The 18,562-nt window shown below is 39.5% G+C and overlaps 2 protein-coding genes across 2 annotated transcripts; both read right to left on the reverse strand.

Moving 5' to 3' along the window:
• Window positions 1-47: 47 nt before the first annotated feature.
• On the reverse strand, window positions 48-10,326 carry LOC111949269. Its single transcript, XM_023966123.1, has 7 exons — window positions 10,196-10,326; window positions 3,223-5,171; window positions 2,817-2,980; window positions 2,518-2,738; window positions 2,298-2,427; window positions 2,124-2,224; window positions 48-2,026 (listed from the first exon to the last, which is right to left on the reverse strand). Exons 2-7 carry the CDS (start codon window positions 5,150-5,152, stop codon window positions 1,789-1,791), a joined length of 2,784 nt encoding a protein of 927 aa, XP_023821891.1. The 5' UTR covers window positions 5,153-5,171; window positions 10,196-10,326; the 3' UTR covers window positions 48-1,788.
• Window positions 10,327-11,222: 896 nt separating this feature from the next.
• Window positions 11,223-18,047, reverse strand: LOC101167242 (leucine-rich repeat LGI family member 2). Its single transcript, XM_004079671.4, has 8 exons — window positions 17,628-18,047; window positions 17,422-17,493; window positions 16,805-16,876; window positions 16,041-16,112; window positions 15,880-15,951; window positions 15,602-15,771; window positions 15,319-15,483; window positions 11,223-13,229 (listed from the first exon to the last, which is right to left on the reverse strand). The coding sequence occupies exons 1-8, from the start codon at window positions 18,026-18,028 to the stop codon at window positions 12,412-12,414; spliced, it is 1,842 nt and encodes a 613-aa protein (XP_004079719.2). The 5' UTR covers window positions 18,029-18,047; the 3' UTR covers window positions 11,223-12,411.
• Between the last annotated feature and the right edge of the window lie 515 nt (window positions 18,048-18,562).

Below are 18,562 nucleotides of genomic sequence, written 5' to 3' on the forward strand. Positions count from 1 at the left end.
GTACTTAGTTCAATTTAAATAAAAATGAGAGGCAACAAAGTGTATTCTTTTTTTTACTTTATTAAAAAAGGACAAAAAAATCCACTCTGTAATAACTTGCAGTGCTGCTTTCTTCCTTACAAGTTAATGAATTTTACAATTCCTTTATTCCTTTAAAATCTCACAATTGTAGTATTTCTTTCTAGGATGAATGTAAGAGTGACTTAAAACAGTGATATATTTTTAAAATCTAAAACTTTAAACAGGTATAACTAAAATTAAGCAAAAAAAAAAAAAAAACTTAGGTGACATTTTTTTCTGTGTTGTGCAAGTTTCCTTACAAAAATGCTTTCATGCACTGAATACTTTCAAAAATCTACTAACATTACATTCAGCTCAAATATTCCTGATGTGACAGTGCAACTTAACATTTTAAAGCACCTTTAGGCACCACATACAGGAGTTTTCTCCATCATATACTATAAATGATTTGTAAAGAGAAATTGATCTTAAAAAAGAAAAGTTTAGGAAGTAAACATTGGATGTATTTTTTGTTTTTTCTTAGAAAAGCTTGCTTCCTAAAAACAGTTTTAAAACCTGATATTTTACATTTTTTACAAGCTACTTTCTGTGCATAACAGCTTTTTCCACAAACCATCATTTATGGGGAAAAGCAAAAACTGCAGTAAACTGATTTATTTACCAAAATAAAAGAGGATTGCGGAGGAAGATTCACTTTAACAGTTTAAAAAAACAAAAACAAAAAACAAACGAAGGCACAAAGAAATCCCATAGACACCTGATAACTACCATTAACCTTTTAAGGCACTATTAATGTGCATCCTTGCTTGACGTCACAGTGAGTGCGATAAATAAAACAATTCCTAAAACAGTGTTCCCTCGTTTATCACGCAAAATAACGATAGTTGAAAACCTTAGAGGGATTATAGATGGTTAAAGACTGCAAAACCCCTCACTACACACTTTTCTCAGTATGCAGTGATCATTTTCACAATTTTCTCCTTTGTTAAGTCTCCAATTTAAAAGCTTCACAGAAAAATAAACCAGTATTACAGAATGAAAACAAAGATCTACTCGCAACCAAAGATTTAAGTAAATGTGAAAAACTGAACACATTCTGCAAAGTATAAGATACTTGGTTCAGGTTTAAGGATGTTATGTTAAAGTTCAGTAAAGGTTTACAAGTTAGACTGGCAATCACTGTCATTATTTTGTATTTTAGAAACAAAAAAGTTTATCTAAGTTCATATAAGTTCTTGTTTTAGATTTTATTAGGATTTGTTAAGATGGACTAGCTAGTACTCAGGGACTCATTTTGTTCTAAAATGAGTCATTTCCACTTTTGTGTCACTGTATTTAAAATTAATTACGATCAGATACATAAAAACGTGAAAAATAAACAATTTTTTTGGGTTGTATAACTTTCAATTTCTATTTAACAGTTAGCTTTTAAAACTTATTTTTCTCTTTTTGAATGCTTATGTGAAACTCCTAGTTTCTAGATTTTAACATTTTATAAGTTTTCCTGTTAAGTAAAAATGACTTGTTGTTCGGACAAATCCTTTTACTACTTTGTAGTGATTTTCTTCTTAAGATTAGTGTTTTTTTCCTACTTTTAGGCCAAAGGAGATACGGCACGGAGGACATCGACAATGGTCACAACAGCCAATCAGCACTCAGAACACAATGTGTTAAAAAAAACAAAAACAGGCAAAGTTGCACTGAAAAAACTGTGACAAAGCGAGTAAACATTGTTCTACATTTCTTTCCAATCAATCCTCAAGAGAATCAACTCTGAAGCTTTTTGTCCCTCAAGTCCTCTGGCTGAGACTCTTGAACGGGAACATTTGGATGGTCCTCAGGGCTTGTGGGCGGAGTCAAATAGGCAGATCTGGAGTCCTCTCTCTGAAACATCTGCTTTAAGGGAGTTTCTTCATTCCATCCTTGGGCTTTGGAGAACTTGTAAATACACCCGAACAGATCAGGAAACAGCGTCAGGACATCGATGTCAGCTGCATCCTCAGCACTGTTTAAAAAAAAGGGACATTTTTAGACATGTTCAACTGTTGCTATTTACAGAATATGCTATTTTTATTTCAAAGCAGTTAATCCATTTTTCTTACTAGTGCTCATGGAGGTTGCGTATGAAGCGCAGTAATCCAAGTGCAGTTTCTGGGTAAGCTTTGCCTTTGCCATCTATTTTTCCAACCAGATCCTCTGGAAACTGTTTGAAGGAAAGAAAGAATGGATCTAAACTTCTCAAAGAACAAAAAGTAAAGGTGTCATGTTGTGCTCACCTTCTGTTTCCATTGTGTGAAGGATCTGTTAGCGGCAAATCTTTCCAGGGAGTCGATCAGTTCCTGGTCTGCTTTCCGACAGTTTGAAGCCTCTTTCCTATTACCGATGCGCTTCAAGTATTCCAGTTTCCTTGAACAAATAATACTCATTAAAGTTACAGGTCACAGGATTTTTGATGTTGAATAACGTATTAATTTAGAATTTGGGTTGAATTCTTACATCCTAGATGACCAGAAAAAAGGATGACTCAGACACTTTTCCATATTTGGTCGTTTTGCTGGATCTTTATCTATCATCTGCTCAATGAGATCCTTAGCCAGCAGATCTTCAACATCATCCAAACTGTAGTTGCCCTTGTATATGTTGAACTCACATTCAAATGATTTGCCAAATGGATGGTGTCCACTTGAGAGGATGTAATAAATCAGCATCCCCGCCACCTTAAACAGACTCAAAGCAGTATTTATCCATGCATTCAGGAGTTTCCCCAAACCAGTTTATGGGTTAGAAATGCTCACCTGCACATCGGTGTTTGACTTGTAAGGGATTTCACATTCTTGTCCTAATGTCTCTGTGGCCATCCAGCACTTGGTTCCTGCGCTCACCGTCCGGAGAGTCGTTTCATCTTTACGCAGGCGTCTGCTGATGCCAAAGTCAGCCAGCCGCGCATTACCTTTGACATCTGCGGGAAGAAAAACTTAAAAGATTAACCTCAGAATGTTTAAAAAGTTGATATTTAGGATACACTTGCATTGTCTGAATACATATTCAAAATAACATTGCATTTGAAAAACTAATGAGAAAAAAAGACATTGAATAAAAGGAAGAAGTTAGAAGTACTACTCAGCTTTAGCTATTACAAATTTTTTTCAATAATTGGGCTCAGGTGCATAAAAGATAATAGATGTGAATAGAATTTCTTACCAATCAAAACATTCTGCGGTTTGAGATCTCTGTGAAGAACTTGAGGATTTTGACAGTGAAGAACTTTTAAACTGTGGAGAAAGTCACCAACAAGTTTCTCCTTCATCTGTAGACTGCTGACGTGGTCTCTGATGTATTCCTCCAGGGTGTACTCGCAAAGTTGGAGGGCGAGATAACCGAAGTTTTGGTCTTCCGCTGCGTCGATGTACCTCACAATTAATGGGTGATCGAGCTCTGGCAGCCGCAGGATTCCTTCCTCGTTCTTCAGCACTTCATAGTTACTCTTAGACATCCTCTTGATCGCAACCTCTGTCCCATCGTTTCTCAGCCCCAAGAAAACCTCGGTGCCGTCGCTCCCCTTAGAGATGCGGAATTCAGCCTTATTCACGTAAGTGATGCTCCCAATCCTGCAGACGTTGCTCTCCTCTGCGAGCCGTTTTAGTTTTTCATTCCACCTCTTACTGATGGGCAGCCATTTTTTGACCTGGGAAGGTTTGACATGCGTTTCCTGGACAGGTGGTCCAGTCAAACTTGTTTGCACCAGGGATGTTGTTACCTGATTAGCTAAAGACGCGTTGGTTTCATCGTTGGGGTCCTCTTGCTTCTCTGATTTTTTAGACTTGCTTTTCTTTTTCTTCTTTTTTTTCTTGTGTACAGCCGGACTGGCCAACTCTGCAGAGTTTGGCTCAAGAAAATTCTTCAGGCGTCTCAGCGCTTCTTTCAGTTTGTCGTTCAGTGTTATATCTGCAGATATCAGTATGTTTTCAGGCACGGAGGAAATCCCAACCGAGTGAAACATCTGAGCAGGGTTGTCCACTGAAAGCAAGTTTGCAAAAATGCCATAGGCATAAGCCCTGGTTGTGGAGGGGTGATGCTCTTTTAAAAATGGGGCAACCTTCTCACTCAGACTTTTCAAAAACGAAAAATCCCAAGAGCTGATGCCTTTGGATTTTTGCGTTACCACATACAGTGTTTGTAGGACTGTTTCAAAGTTTACAGGTATGTCTTGCATCTGCAGGCCAACTATCATGCCATCAGCTCTTCTTTTTGTGCAAAGTTCATCAAGCAGTTCAGGAATAATGGCCAAAGCTTCCTCATTTGGTATCTCATCCATTGTGCAGAAAACTGCATGCAAACTAGAAGTTGCCCTACATTTGTGTAAATGTGGGATTTTTCCAAAACGACTGACAGCACTTGTGATGTAGGCATTCAATTTTCTAGTTTCTTTCAACCATTTGATGCTTCCTTGGCTATATTTTTCCCGATCTCGCCCAGAAAGTGTGAAAAGAATTTCAATCATGGTCAAATGAGTCGTAGGATCCTCCCAAAACATGAAGGGATCAAAGTCTTTTATGACTGTTTCAGGAGAGTTTTGTTTGAGTGAAATCTCCAAATCCCAAAAGGGCTTTATTTGGGAGCACAGTTCGTGTCCTTGAGAGGCCAAGTCAGAAATCTTCTGAACAAACGTTTTTAAGTTATTACTGTCGATGAGCAACAAAGTTGCTTGTGCACCAGCTGAGAGGAGACATTTCATAACATCCTCCCTGTTGTTGACAGCAGCAAACTCCAGTGGTGTTGGGAGGCTCACGTTTGGATTTGCACCAACATCTAATAGTTCTTTCACAAAACAGAGAGGTGCATTAAATTTCGACACAAAGTGCAAAGCAGTAAAGCCTGAGGTGGAAGCTATATTTGGATTTGCTCCTTGACGTAGCAGATAAGAGAAAATATCCTTGTTATGTTTATAAGCTGCTGCAATCAGAGGAGTTACATAATCTTTAAGTTGTCTGCATGGATATATCCCATCCATATCGTTGTCCCTCAGTAACTTTTTGAGCTTTTTCAGATTGTTGCTCAGTATGCACTCAATGACAGGATGCGTCTCTGTCGGCGGTTGGACTGACAGTTGGACTTGTGTGAAGATATTCATGTTTCTGGGTTTAGATAACCTGAAGAGAGACAAAGTTTTGGGTCTTATAAACTATTTTAAATGTCAAACAAAAAGAAAGACAGCCACCAGATGTACAACTATTTAGCCTAAAGACGGCTTTAATCGTTATATTTGTAGTTTTAAATGTAAGGGCTAATGGCCGACAAAGCGTGCATTATCAGAAATTAACGCACAACGTGGAAGCCTAAACCGACATCAGCGAAGAGCGTTAATATCTGATAATTCACACTTCAAAGGCCATTAACCCGCTTATACCATGGTCACTAACAAAATAAATAAATATAAAATCAGTTTTTTGTACTTTGTTGTTATTTTTTCGGTTTGGATCGATTTTTCCACAAAAAGCAGACTATTTGTTAAATGGTGCAGCCGCAAAGGAAAGTGATATATATGCTGAACATCACCATATAAATAAAGCATCATTTCAGACAGAAAGTTCACCTCTTAAGGCTTGTTTTTGTCCAGATGATGAAGCAAAAGTTGGTTTCAAAGAAGCCAGCGCAGTGATACAGAAAATTTAAGCTATGTGACATGAGGCTGAAATTGGCTTCCTATTCACAGCTTCCGACTGGCGAGGGCACTAAAGGAACATTCCACTGCATTTTTCACACTAAAGGCCCGTACACATTGGGACGAATATTCGCCAGGCGTTATTCGCCAGCGTTTTTGGTGTTCACACCCAGGCGATTTTCGCTGACGATGAGCCGAGCGAACACGCAATTTCATTCCCTGACATTAGATGGCGCTTAATGTAAAACAGAAATACTCCTGTACACAAGGTGGCGCTGCGCAACTTTACGCTTCTTAAAGTCGCTTTTCACTCAGAAGAAGAGAGCAAGTATTTACGCGCTTGTCAGAATCATACAAAGAAAACATGAATATTTCAAGCACCAGTTGCTCCAAATGGTGCTTGGTTCGGGGATATTTTAGAATGTCCGTCATTATTTCTTCGCGGCTGTGTAGATGCAACTCCGCATCTATCTTCTTCGCTGGTATGTGTGCTCAGCAAGGCAGTTTTGTGTTTGAGCGCCCCCAAGTTGTATTTTACTGTATCTTCAGAGGCTCCAGACACGTGTGCAAAAGCGCCGGTCTCATTGGTCGAATAGATTTCGACGCGACGCGTCAAAAAAAAAAAAACGAACCCGAGGCGCTTTTTTTTTTGACGCGTGGCGTTTTTTCGCGTCGGTGTGCACACTCTCATTGGTGCCCTTTGTCTAGTCACGAGGCGTTAAACGTCGGCGAAAATCGAGCGCGAAATTCGTCCCGGTGTGTACGGGCCTTTAGACCACCTAGGACCTGGTCCTGGTCCAACATGTAATTATGCATTACATTGTAAAGAATACATTAAACACACTCTCTGATTTGTAAAACCTTTATCCAATTTGTGAAAATGTAAAATATCATTTTAATTTTATCGCATTTTACGCACCAAGTCCACCTAAGACCAGGTCCTGTTCAAAAACCGCTGGACCTGGACTGCTCAAACCAGGATAAAATCATAATTTAGATAGTAAAGTAGGGTTGGGCGATGTCCCGTAAATTGGCCGTTGACAATGTTTGCTGTCAACCATCGGGATGGACGATGACATTGTGGGGGGGGGGGGGGGGGGTATTTTTTTACATGTTTCGTTCTTATATAACTGCTATTCGTTTTTTTGCTTTTTTCATTTTATTTCCCAACTAATGACTAATCCGCGATGATCCAGTACAAACTGAGGGAAGTGACTTTAACAAAAAAAGTAACAAACAAAATAGAAAAGAAGTAGTCCGCTCCCGCACTTCACTAGTGAAGTGGACCGGCGGAGCGCGGACTTACAGCTTTGTGTTTGAGGGGAAGGGGGGGGGGGGGTGCTTTGTTACATGAGCGCTATGTGTGGGAGATTTAAGACTGCGATCCGTCCCGCAGCTCTAGGGGTACAAGCAACCGAACTCAGAACCGGGTCTAAAAGTGTGTGTCTGAGCACAGCTCGGATCGTCAGCACACACAGCGGTTTGAGCTTCAAAGCAGAAATGTCGCTCAGTCCTTAGAAAACATTCAAACAATCACGCGGTTTTGTGTTTTCAGTCGTGTCCCGACTAAATAAAGGCTGATGTTATTCTTACATGTTTACGTGCAGCCAGCAAGCAGCACCACCCAAAGCTAATGTTGTTAGCCCGTGTTAGCATACTGCTAATCCTGGCTTCGTTCAGAAAAAGCACTGACCACACGGATTAAAATTCAAATGATGAGCGAACAGGTGTTTCATAATAACCGTAACATTATTAAAAGCACGTTTAGAAGATCATCTCGTATTTTACCGAGCTGACATGTCAATGTATATAGCCGCTCGGCGCTGTTTAACATTGTTTTGTATTGAATTGTTACATTCAATAAAGTTTGAAAAAAAAAGCCGCTCGGCGGAATTCATATCCTTCCGGTTTTCAAACCCTACTGCGCATGTGCGAATGATTTATTCCGACGGAAAGTGTGACCTTAGTGAACGTTTTTATATTCTGAAAACATTTTTCTGGGCCCATGTACACGGTTGGATTCTAATCCGACCATTGATCCCATCAAGATATTTTGTAAATGTAACCGCGGCTTATGGTGTCGACGCGCAACGTGGCGGGGGCATGGCATCACGATGGTGGTCTCTCCATCGGGATGTCAGTCACCCATCACGATGGACGATGATATCGTCAATCGGCACAACCCTATAGTAAAGAATACATTAAAATTTGATTTCTGAAACCTTTTTTTTCCCTGAAATTGAGGAAGGGAGATATGCGAACAAGGGAGGAGAGGAGAGGTACGGACAACAGAGAAAAGCGTGGGTGAAACTGAAAAAATAAGAGATAAACATTAAAATGTCAGGGTCCAAAAAGAGAATGGTAAAAGTTGGTTTGGTCACGTTTACTTTATGATAGGGTTATGTTTTTGTGGTTTTCCTGCTCGCAGCGCTTTGTGTTTTAAAATAAATATATGTTGTTTAGAACTCTGCTGCCTTTATTTTTGTGAATTTGCGTCGTCTGACTTCAATACAACTCACCCCACAACAATGGGCAGACTGATGCACAAAAAATAAACATACAGTGGTGGACAAAATTGTTGGTACCCCTCAGTTAAAGAAAGAAAGTCCACAATGCTCACTGAAACGACTTGAAACGTTCAAAAGTAACAATAAATTAAAATTTCTTGAAAATTAAATAATCAAAATCAGCCATTACTTTTGAGTTGTTGATTAACAGAATTATTTTAAAAAACAAGCTAATGAAATAGTGCTGGACAAAAATGATGGTACCTCCATAAAAGATTGAGAACTAATTGCCCAGGGGGTCATGATGAACCCAGGTATGTCCTTTAATTGACATCACAGCTGTTTTCAAACCCATAATCAGTCAGTCTGACTATTTAAAGGGAGACAAATAGTCATGTTGCTGTTTGGTGAAAAGGTGTGTACCACACTGAACATGGACAATAGAAAGTGAAGGAGAGAATTGCCCCAGGACATTAGAAACAAAATTATAGACAAACATCGTAAAGGTAAAGGCTATAAAACCATCTCTAAGCAGCTTGAAGTTCCTCTGACGACAGTGGCACATATTATTCAGAAGTTTAAGACCCACAGGACAGTAGCCAACCTCCCTGGATGTGGCCGGAAGAGGATAATTGATGACAAATTGAGGAGACGGATAGTTGGAACTGTATCTAAAGAGCCCAGAACAACCTCCAAAGACATTAAAGGTGATCTACTAGTTCAAGGTACATCAGTGTCAGATCGCATCATTCGTCCTTGTTTAAGCCAGAGTGGACTTCATGGGAGACGACCAAGGAGGACACCACTGTTGAAAGGAAATCATAAAAAAAAAGCCAGACTGGAATTTGCAAAAATGCATGTTGACAAGCCACAAAGTGGCCTGCTATGAGCCCAGATCTGAATCCCATTGAACATCTGTGGAAGGAGCTGAAACATGCCATTTGGAGAAGACACTCGTCAAACCTGAGACAACTGGAGCAGTTTGCTCATGAGGAGTGGGCCAAAATACCTGTGGACAGGTGCAGAAGGCTCATTGACAAATACAGAAACCGGTTAATTGTAGTGATTGCCTCAAAAGGTTGTGCAACAAAATATTAAGTTATGGGTACCATCATTATGTCCAGCCCTATTTCATTAGTTTTTTTTTAATATTTCTGTTAATCAACAACTCAAAAGTAATGGCTGATTTTGATTATTTAAATTTCAATACATTTTAATTTATTGTTACTTTTGAACGTTTCAAGTCATTTCAGTGAGCATTGTGGACTTTCTTTAGCTGAGGGGTAACAACAATTTTGTCCACCACTGTAATTTTAAATATATCAACTACGTTGAATCATCCTATTTGTAATTTTCACAAAACAGAAACTGTGTTTAATGTATTATTTACTATCTAAATCATGATTTGATCCTGGTTTGAGCAGTCCAGGTCCAGCGGTTTTTGAACAGGACCTGGTCTTAGGTGGACTTGGTGCGTAAAATGCAATAAAATTATCCTATTTTAAATTTTCACAAATCAGAGACTGTGTTTAATGTATTGTTTACTATCTAAATAATAATTTAATCCACATTTGAGCGGTCCAGGTCCTGTGGTTTTTGAACAGGACCCGGTGTTAGTGTGGAAAATGTAGTGGAATGGTATGAACGCTTCGCGTCGGACGGTTCAAGCTCCACGGCGTGCGATAAAAAGTGATAATGCACACTTCATAGGCCATTAACCCTTACTTTATGCACTCCCAGCAGCCAATCAGAATCGAGAATTTACCCGGACCATCCATGGTATAAGTAATATTAATATATGTTGTCCCTGTCTTAAACAAACAACTTAGCTTACATGTTTTCAGTCGATAACCCCAGCAGTTTTGGACAAAAACACAATTTATTTGAGCCCTAAATACGGGTGTGGTTCCTAAGCAGTAAAACTATGCGAAAAAATATCATCCAAAAACATACCAGCAAACTTAACTTTCTCTAAAATACAATTCAATGAACAATATGGACTCACCGTTGTAACTTAGCGTTCTTATTTTAATCATTTCTTGAAGAACAATTAAAACGCTACCTTTAGTTTCACTTTACAGCCGTTTACTGGGCGGCAAAAAAAAGTATCTTCTTCGAACCGATGTAGTTATGAAACAGTTGTGGGCGCTACTGCCATCTACAGGCTGGTGGTGTATGGACGCCGATAAATGATAGAACATTTCTACTAAATCTTCAAATACTTCTCATGGCTTTTTGCTCTCATACAAACACACGCACACACATCAAAAGGAAAACACATGTAGCCTGGTTTCGATTTCTTTTTCACAAAATATACACTGATACAAATCCTAAAAGTTATTTTGGATGGGTAGATGCCATTTAGTTTTTTAAATGAGTTTCTTTAACTATAGGAAAAGTGGGGTCTTTTAAAAATAGTTCTTAATTTGTTCCTAATTTTAATTAAGTTTTCATACATAACTATAGCAGTTTAATGTCGTTCTTATTAATTGATTGTTACAACATTAAATCGAACAATGGGATTTCTTGTTTTAATAATAACAGTAATTGTGGTGTCATGAGTTAATATAATAGTGCTCCTTTTTATTAAGTTCAAATCTCACATACTGTCAATTTTGTTGATTAGGTGAAAAAGTAAAGTATGTCAGAACCCCTTCACTACTCACTAATTTGTGACCCTGTGTGTATTGTTAGGCAGTCACTTTTGACCAGGAACACTAAAAGTGCCACAGCATTGATTAAAACACTCCAAATGCAATAAAAAAAAGGTGATCATCTCTTTTTTTGTTCAAGGATGTGGCGCCTATCATAATGCCTTGATGCAATCACACCTAAAACACAATATGTGTTAAGTTGTAAATCAGTCAGATTTGACCTGAACATGACCGTAGGGTCAAAAAATGTTTATCATCTTCAGTAATTTTGGAGCTACTTGTCAAGTAAAGTATTAGGATGTTCATGTCTACATTTAATCTCAAATCTAGAATGTTCCCCTCAAAAAGTTTTTTGTCTGTAAAACGAAAACAGCACAGTTGCATTTTTACTCCTTTATTTGAATATTCAACTGAATAAACTTACAGTAATTTTCAGAATAAGTGACATTCAATACCGAATTCATACAAAATCAGTTTAAAACTTGCATATTTTTCTAAATCCGCAATGCCATTCCTCTTGTTAATAAAGCACTAGAAGACATCAAGTTTCTCTAGAAATAGTTTTTTTGTTTTGTTTTAATGTCATGCCCTTGCAAGCTGCAGTAACTTTTTTTTTCATTTTGAAGTTAAGTGCAAAGATCTGTAGTGACATTGCCAAAAATCTTTTCAGAATTTTCTGTTCATTTTATGAGTCATCCAGATTCAGGTTTCTGAAAAAAAGCAGACGTGACAGATTTGTTTCCAGTGGATCTATTTACAGAGTTTCACACAAGGCCTCTGACGTCAATGGTGAAGGTTTATTTAAGAAAGAAAGACCAAAACTGGATACCCTTAGACGTCCCTGATCAACAACAATTTTACAGACTGCTGCAACATCAAGTTTCAAAGATGCAAAAGTTGTAAAACTAAAAATACTCACCTTCTGTAGGTTTGCATCGACTTAGTCTCTCCTAAAAAGAGCAAATTGTTGACTTTTTTTAATAAGCTGCATGTAACACAGCGTTTAGCACCTACACTTAATTCAACAGCTAAACAACTACAGTCAAGAAGAATTTTTTAAATAAAGGTTTGTGCTTTCAAACTTTTCTTCCTTGGAAGATTTGGGTGCGATGCTTCATCACGGCCAGAGGGAGGCACTGTTGAGCCATGAGAACACAGAGCTCCTGTGGGGCAAAGATCTGTACAGTAATTACCACAGGCTGTTAGGAGCATGGATGGACAAGCAAAGGGATTTTAGTTTTTTTCAGGTGGTTTCTATTTTTGGAGGGGAAGTGTCAATGTTTTTGCACGTAAAAGATGAACTAAAAAACAACCTTGAACAAAAACTGACTTCAAAATTCTTATTATCCATGCAATTTGGATTTCTTTCTTTTCTAGTTTTGTAAACTCTTAAAGTTTGGAAATTTACAAGAACAAAATGATAAAAAAAATTTGAAAAAGAAGTTAAGATGCTACCTGACCTAGCTCTTCTGTTAGCGTATGTATTTGTATTGGCTAGTTCATAATGGCTAGTCCCTTTTTTTGTGGAAGACATTTGATTCCAGAAGGGACAATAAGGCACGGCCCCTCACAAGCTCAGATCAATGGAGATGTGTTCAAAGATCTTTGTGTTTCCCTTGAAGCTGGAGGAAAAGACGAAGTCCCTGCGGTCGGTGGAAACCACCGTAAAGGAGCGCGGCGCTTGGATGTACACCTCCTTGAAGCGCTCAAAGAGTTTCTTGTCCTCGTCCCAAAGGTAAATCTGCGAAAAGGTGTAGTCGCTTCCCAGAGCCAGGTAGTACCGTTCTTTGAAGGAGAACGGCTGCAGCGTCATGGAACCTCGGGAAGGAACTGCCTGGATCTCGGCAAACTGTTTGGGGCTCCACCGCAGAACTTTGGAGTCGCCGATGTATCGCGTCAAAGCCAGGTACAGCTCCTCTTTGATCCGGAAGTGCTTGACAGCCACTACATCTTCCATGTTTGGAATTTCTCCCTGCTGGACGAACTTCTGGCTGCTCCGAATCCACTGGTAAATCACAGGAACCTGAGAGCGGCTCGCCAAAATCAGATGGGCCTTTCCATCCAAGTTTAGGAACTCTGCATCGGTGTCGCGGAACCACTCGTGAAGAGACTGATACGAGTAAAAGCCGTTGTCGTTCCACTTGTAGAGGGTGGACAGGCCGGCTTTGGAGCTGTCTGCAACCACAAAGAACCAATCGGTGCCAATCTGGAACACCTCAATGTCGTTGGGCTTGGAGATCTTAGTCACTTCAATGTCCTGGAACTTGTTGAAGCGGCTTTGATCATCGTCAAACTTGTAAATGTGAGAACCTCCGAAGAGCTGAGCCACGATGACAAACACCTCATCCTGGATGACAACCGACTTGCAGCTCACAATAGACTGACCTGAAAGGCACAGGAACCATTTCAAGAAGAGGGACACTCAACCAAAGCATCTTTGTAAATCAATCACCCAGCAGGGTGGTACTTAGGACGGAAGTGGGTTGAAATTGGGTAAAAACGTGGCTCCTAAGCATTAACTGTATCTAAGAACTGGGCTGAGTGATTCTGACATCATCCATAGAAAATAGTTCCAACAAAATGAAATCAATTCAGTCACCAGTTTTTCACAATATTGACGTCGCCATGTTGTAACTAGTAGTCGTCAATAAGCAGGGATTGGTTCGAGTCGGTCTGAGTAATTGTTTCTATGGAAACCACTCTCGCAAATCAGGGGTGAGCTTGTTGGAAATCTACACCCCTTCCACTGAAAGCAGGCTTTAGTGAATCTTTTAAACATTTCGAACATTCAACCATAGTTTTATTGAGGCATTCGATTGGTCATTTTTTAAGATGAGTAACTTGTAATCTAGAAAAAATATCATGACAAGTAACAGCTGTTTATTTCTCAATCAAAGTCTATGGGATTTTTGGCTTCTTGGAGCCAGCAGGTACTTCCTGTTCCAGTTCTTTTGTCCAGTTAATGGTCCTAAGTCACTTCCATAACATGGCCACCCTATGTGAGCAAAGAGTAGAAGACCCATTATTGGATATGAAAAGGTACAATGGCTACATGGACGGATGCAAGCACCCCAGCTGGGCTAAAACCCTAAATTACAGGAGATCAAATAGAGAACACACATGGGAATTTACAGGTAGGGAACCTGCAATCCCACCTACATGGGTCCTATTCCTTAAACGCACAGTTTAACTATTTGGGGCCCGTATTATAATGCCGACTGGGCAGTAGGGACAAAATACTAGTCCTTTATGGCATCTGTTTAGGCACAAACATAACACAACAGCAGCAACACAGGAAACAGACCTTTTTGGTTTGATGGTAGTAATGATAAACAAGAAAAAGTACCAAACCCTTAAAGTGGAGTCTTATATCCATCATCCGATAATAATGGTGTTTTTTTATTATTATTGTTATGTTCTTGTAGCATTTTTCTTTTGATAGAGGACAAATAAAAGAAATCTTAAATTTGAATTTCTGAGTATTTTATTTTTTATTAAAATCCTTAATATGGTTGGATAGCTACAATATTGCTCGCCCTTTTTTGTTGTACCACTAATGTTAGATTAGGGGTGTGAGGGGCTGTAAGCTAGCATGTAAACAGATGGATGACGCTGTAAGTACCATGTCCATTCGGCCTGAAACAACCATTTGGGTCCTTCAACTAATGCAGACGTCACATTATGTGTTTGGCCGTCCGTTGGTCCGATGACGTATCAGATAGTGATTGGTCTGGACAAGTGTTGATACTACCATAGAAGAAGAAATTATGCGGTCCGTTGTAAACAAACAGAGCTCCGACAAAGAGCGAGATTATCTTCTAAACGTGCTTTTATTTTGTTATGATTATTATTAAGTGCATTTGGAGCCAAACGCACTGCGAACCCTTCTCCGAACCGCACACCATAACAAAACACCTTCCGCGAACATGAAACTACGCGACTCCAGCTGCTCTAATCAGAGACACGGTTCACTTGTGTAGAGCAGCGGGTTCATTCTAACAGCCATGGATATTTTTACAAAGTGGGTGTTGGCAAAATCTCTCTATAAACACTACAAAGAATAATGTCAGACACAACTTATGAAGGAAAAGAACTTTGGGTTACAAAAGGAAACGTGACATGAAAATATGTAGAGCCCAAGCAGATCTCCACGCTACGTAATTTGTCCAAGTTGGGTCACCGTAGTGTGAAGTAATCCTCAATCGAAAGGACCCAGAGCGGTTATTGCAGGCCGAATGGTCATCGTGCCCACAACGGAAAGTAGGGGCGGGCTTACTCTTTGCCAACGATCCCGCCCATAACTCAGTGGCAAACTTCTAATGAACTACTGCTGCTCTGCTGAAACTATGTCCTAGAAAATGACCCAGGTTTTTAATTTTTGCCAATAATGACATAATCGTAATTAAAAGACCACTGGGAACACTTTGAAAATGGATCAAAAGATGATCGGAGTGGGGCTTTAAGTGGAGCTTACCTGTAATATTATCGTATGTCCTGAAGTTCATTTCAATGTGGTCCCACTGGAAAACCATACAACTCTCTGTGGTTGGAGCAGCAATGGTCACGTAGACGTCATTCTTGTAACTGAACGTGTCGACAGACAGAGACTCTGCATCCAAGGACTGATGGAGGACGAAATCTGTAAAACAAGTTCTGCTTTTTTACAAACAGCCAGAGGTGATCACGTCACAAGAGCCTCTCGCTGGGAGGATCTGAGGTGCAGCCAGATAGACTGGAGTCTGACATGAGTCTCTCACCCGTGGAAACGCACTCGTTGTGCAGGCTGTTCATGTCGTTAAGGCGCTTGTCCTTCAGGTCCTCCGGTGCGGCACAAAAGACATCGGATACGGTGGCGTTGGTGCTCTTCAGCCACGTCATGAGCCATTTTACCCGGCAGTCGCACTCAAAGGCATTACCTCGCAAGTCCCTGTGAAACAGAACGACTGTCTGTCACTGCAGAAAAGCGTGCTGAGAGGCTGCAACTTCAGAGTTCATAAAACAACAGACAGGGAAGGTTCTAACACGGAGAACTCACAGCTCTATTAGTGAGTCCAGGTCAGCAAAGAGGTCCCGAGGCAGAGCTTTAATGTTGTTGTTCGCCAAAGACCTGGAAGCAGCAAATGAAAAAGAAAATGGAATCAGGAAGTGTTTAAACGGGTTTCATAAACAACGTCTAGATCACAATTCTAAACATACAAGTGAGTCAAATCCCTGAGTCCTCTGAAGGAAAACCTGGACGTAGTCTCCAGCTTATTGCTCTCAATGAACCTGAGGGTTTAAAACAAAGGAAATGAGAAAATTACTTTTCTTTATGTGAAGTTTGCCAAAAGCAAAAACTCTACAAACATTTGGGCTTTTCAAAGTAAGAGAAATTCCTAATTTGTTGAAGTGATTTCATTTGAAATCATTATTATACTTTTATTAATCTTGTGTTTTTCTGTAGTTTGAACTAATATGATGATAGATATGGAGGTTAGAAAAACTGGATTAAAACGGGAAACCATTTAATTATACTTTCATCTTATGCTATGATGTAGTTTCATAATTGGAGTCAAACCAGGTACTGTAGGGCGAAGGCATTCACACACACATGTACATTCACACCTATGGACAATTTAGATTAAGTAACCTATGAAGCATGTTTTTGGAGAAAACACACGCATGCACAGGGAGAACATGCAAACTCCACACAATTTTTGGGGTCACAGTTTTATTTTTATATATGATTTGCTAAGAAGCAATGAAAAAACAACAACTTTCAATTGGCTCATTTTAAGCCTGCTGTATTGTAATCTAACAATATTAAAATTCCTGAGTTTAGCACAACTCATGTGTTTGACATTTTCAACGTAAACATAACAGTACGCAACACAAATGCAACGATTCACTTTCCCCACAATTCGGTTCAACGGTCAAATTTAAGTCATCATCAACCAAAGTTCTCCAAATATAACACTTACAGGTACTCCAGATGTGGTAGACCTGAGAAAGCATCATCCCGTATGGTTGTTAGAGAATTGGAATTCAGAAGTCTGCAACAAGAACAAAAAAGGCATAAAAGTTAGTATTAGTTTACTGTTTTACTTATTATAAACTCTACTGTTCTTTGTATCATCTAATAGCATATGTACATTCTGTAAAATCAGGGGCTGAATTGTTTAATATTTGTTAAGCTAAAACCGGAAACAGTTGAAAATGGAAGACTTATACTTTTGGGGGGGAACCCATTTACACATAATTTCAAAACAACATAGGTCAATTCCCTGTCTCTAACCCGGCTGGTTTTGCTGACACCAAAGCCGTCACATCAGTGGAGACAAATTATTAATGGACTCCAGTAAATACAGTATGGATCTGCGCTGAAAGCTCCTGATCACACTTAACTCGTTCATCTTCAGAAGACTAATCATTATTAAAAAAAGAGCCTCCTTTATTAAGTAACTTCTATAGGGATGACTGCATCCCTGATAGTTGCTGAGCATCCTTTTAGTGTGCACAGGCTGCATGATTTGTCCTTAAAGTTGGGATTTGCTGCAGAGCATCAGTGCAAAGAGAAGAAGAAAGCAGCTGTTCTCACAGCAGCTGGAGGGATGGCATGTGAGAAAACACCCCTTCCTTGAGCTCAGTGAAAGTCCCATTGACGATGCTCCTGAGAAACCAGAGAAAGAAAAAAAGAGGGGTTGAACTTAAACGATGGAAGAAAAAACAAGAATCCAGAACAGTTTAAGTGCGCAGCGTCTATTGCTGCGCATGTCTGTCACCAGAGATTTAGAACATACTCACAAGGACAGAATTTCGCTGGGAGAGCTTCTCAGGACATGGGAGGACCCGACGCAGATGATGGACTCCTTGGAGCAGCTGCATGTTGAGGGGCATCGGAAAGCCCGCTTTGGGTGAGCCGGTTCCGACAGGTTGCACAGCCACAAACACAGCAGGGTCCAAATCTTGAGAGCTGGCGGCATGATTCTAGGCGGGTTCGCATGTGTGATGATGAGGGTGAGGACGCGAGGAAGGCAGCGCGCGCGTGCGTTTCTACCCTGCGCCGCCGTGAAATGCTGCACTGACATCAGCAAATCAGCTGCAGCTCCTCTGTGGACGCCTTCGCCGTTTAGCAAGGCAGTTGCAGCAGCAAATGAAAACAGGGGATGCATCATTTTATTTTTCATCATTTGAGATGAATCCATAATTGGACTATTTTAGTAGCATTGAGGAAAATATAGTTTTTTGGCATTATTTTTGCTGTAATAATCAAATTATTAATAAAATTAATGCATAATCTATTTAACAGTATTAAGGAATATAGTTTAAAATAGTGTGTGTGTGTGTGTGGGGGGGGGGGGGGGGGGGGGGGGGGGGTTAAGGAAAACGTATGTTCACTGCATCGTTTTTATGGTAGTAAATTGAGATTAATTCATGATCTATTAAATTCGATTAAGGAAAACAGGCTAAAACTGGTTTACTTGCGTCATTTTATTATTCAGAACCTGAGATTGTACCAAAATCCAACTAATTGGAATACGAGAAAATGGGTTAAAGTATTTTTGCATCATTTTATTTTTTAATAATTTGAGATGAATCTATAATCTGACTATTTAAGGATAAGAGGTATAGGTTTCTGTATCTGAGAACTAGAATGAATGAGTTTCTCAATGAAAACAGGGGTTTTCACTTCATTTTTCATAGTTTCATTTTTCAGTTTTTAACATGGTTTTCAGTTT

Source organism: Oryzias latipes, chromosome 18 (genome assembly GCF_002234675.1).
Source record: "Oryzias latipes chromosome 18, ASM223467v1".
In the NCBI taxonomy this organism is placed as follows: Eukaryota; Metazoa; Chordata; class Actinopteri; order Beloniformes; family Adrianichthyidae; genus Oryzias; species Oryzias latipes.

Bases quoted from the DNA above. Each gene is read 5' to 3' on its own strand.
- LOC101167242 (XM_004079671.4), bottom strand. From the start codon at position 18,028: ATGGATTCATCTCAAATGATGAAAAATAAAATGATGCATCCCCTGTTT. The intron at 16,113-16,804 runs GTAAGTGTTATA...TTAAACCCTCAG, and splicing joins CTACCACATCTGGAGTACCT to GTTCATTGAGAGCAATAAGC. The intron at 15,484-15,601 runs GTGAGAGACTCA...CTTGTTTTACAG, and splicing joins CAACGAGTGCGTTTCCACGG to ATTTCGTCCTCCATCAGTCC.
- LOC111949269 (XM_023966123.1), bottom strand. From the start codon at position 5,152: ATGAATATCTTCACACAAGTCCAACTGTCAGTCCAACCGCCGACAGAG. The intron at 2,225-2,297 runs GTGAGCACAACA...TCCTTCAAACAG, and splicing joins TCACACAATGGAAACAGAAG to TTTCCAGAGGATCTGGTTGG. The intron at 2,027-2,123 runs GTAAGAAAAATG...TTTTTTAAACAG, and splicing joins CGCAACCTCCATGAGCACTA to TGCTGAGGATGCAGCTGACA.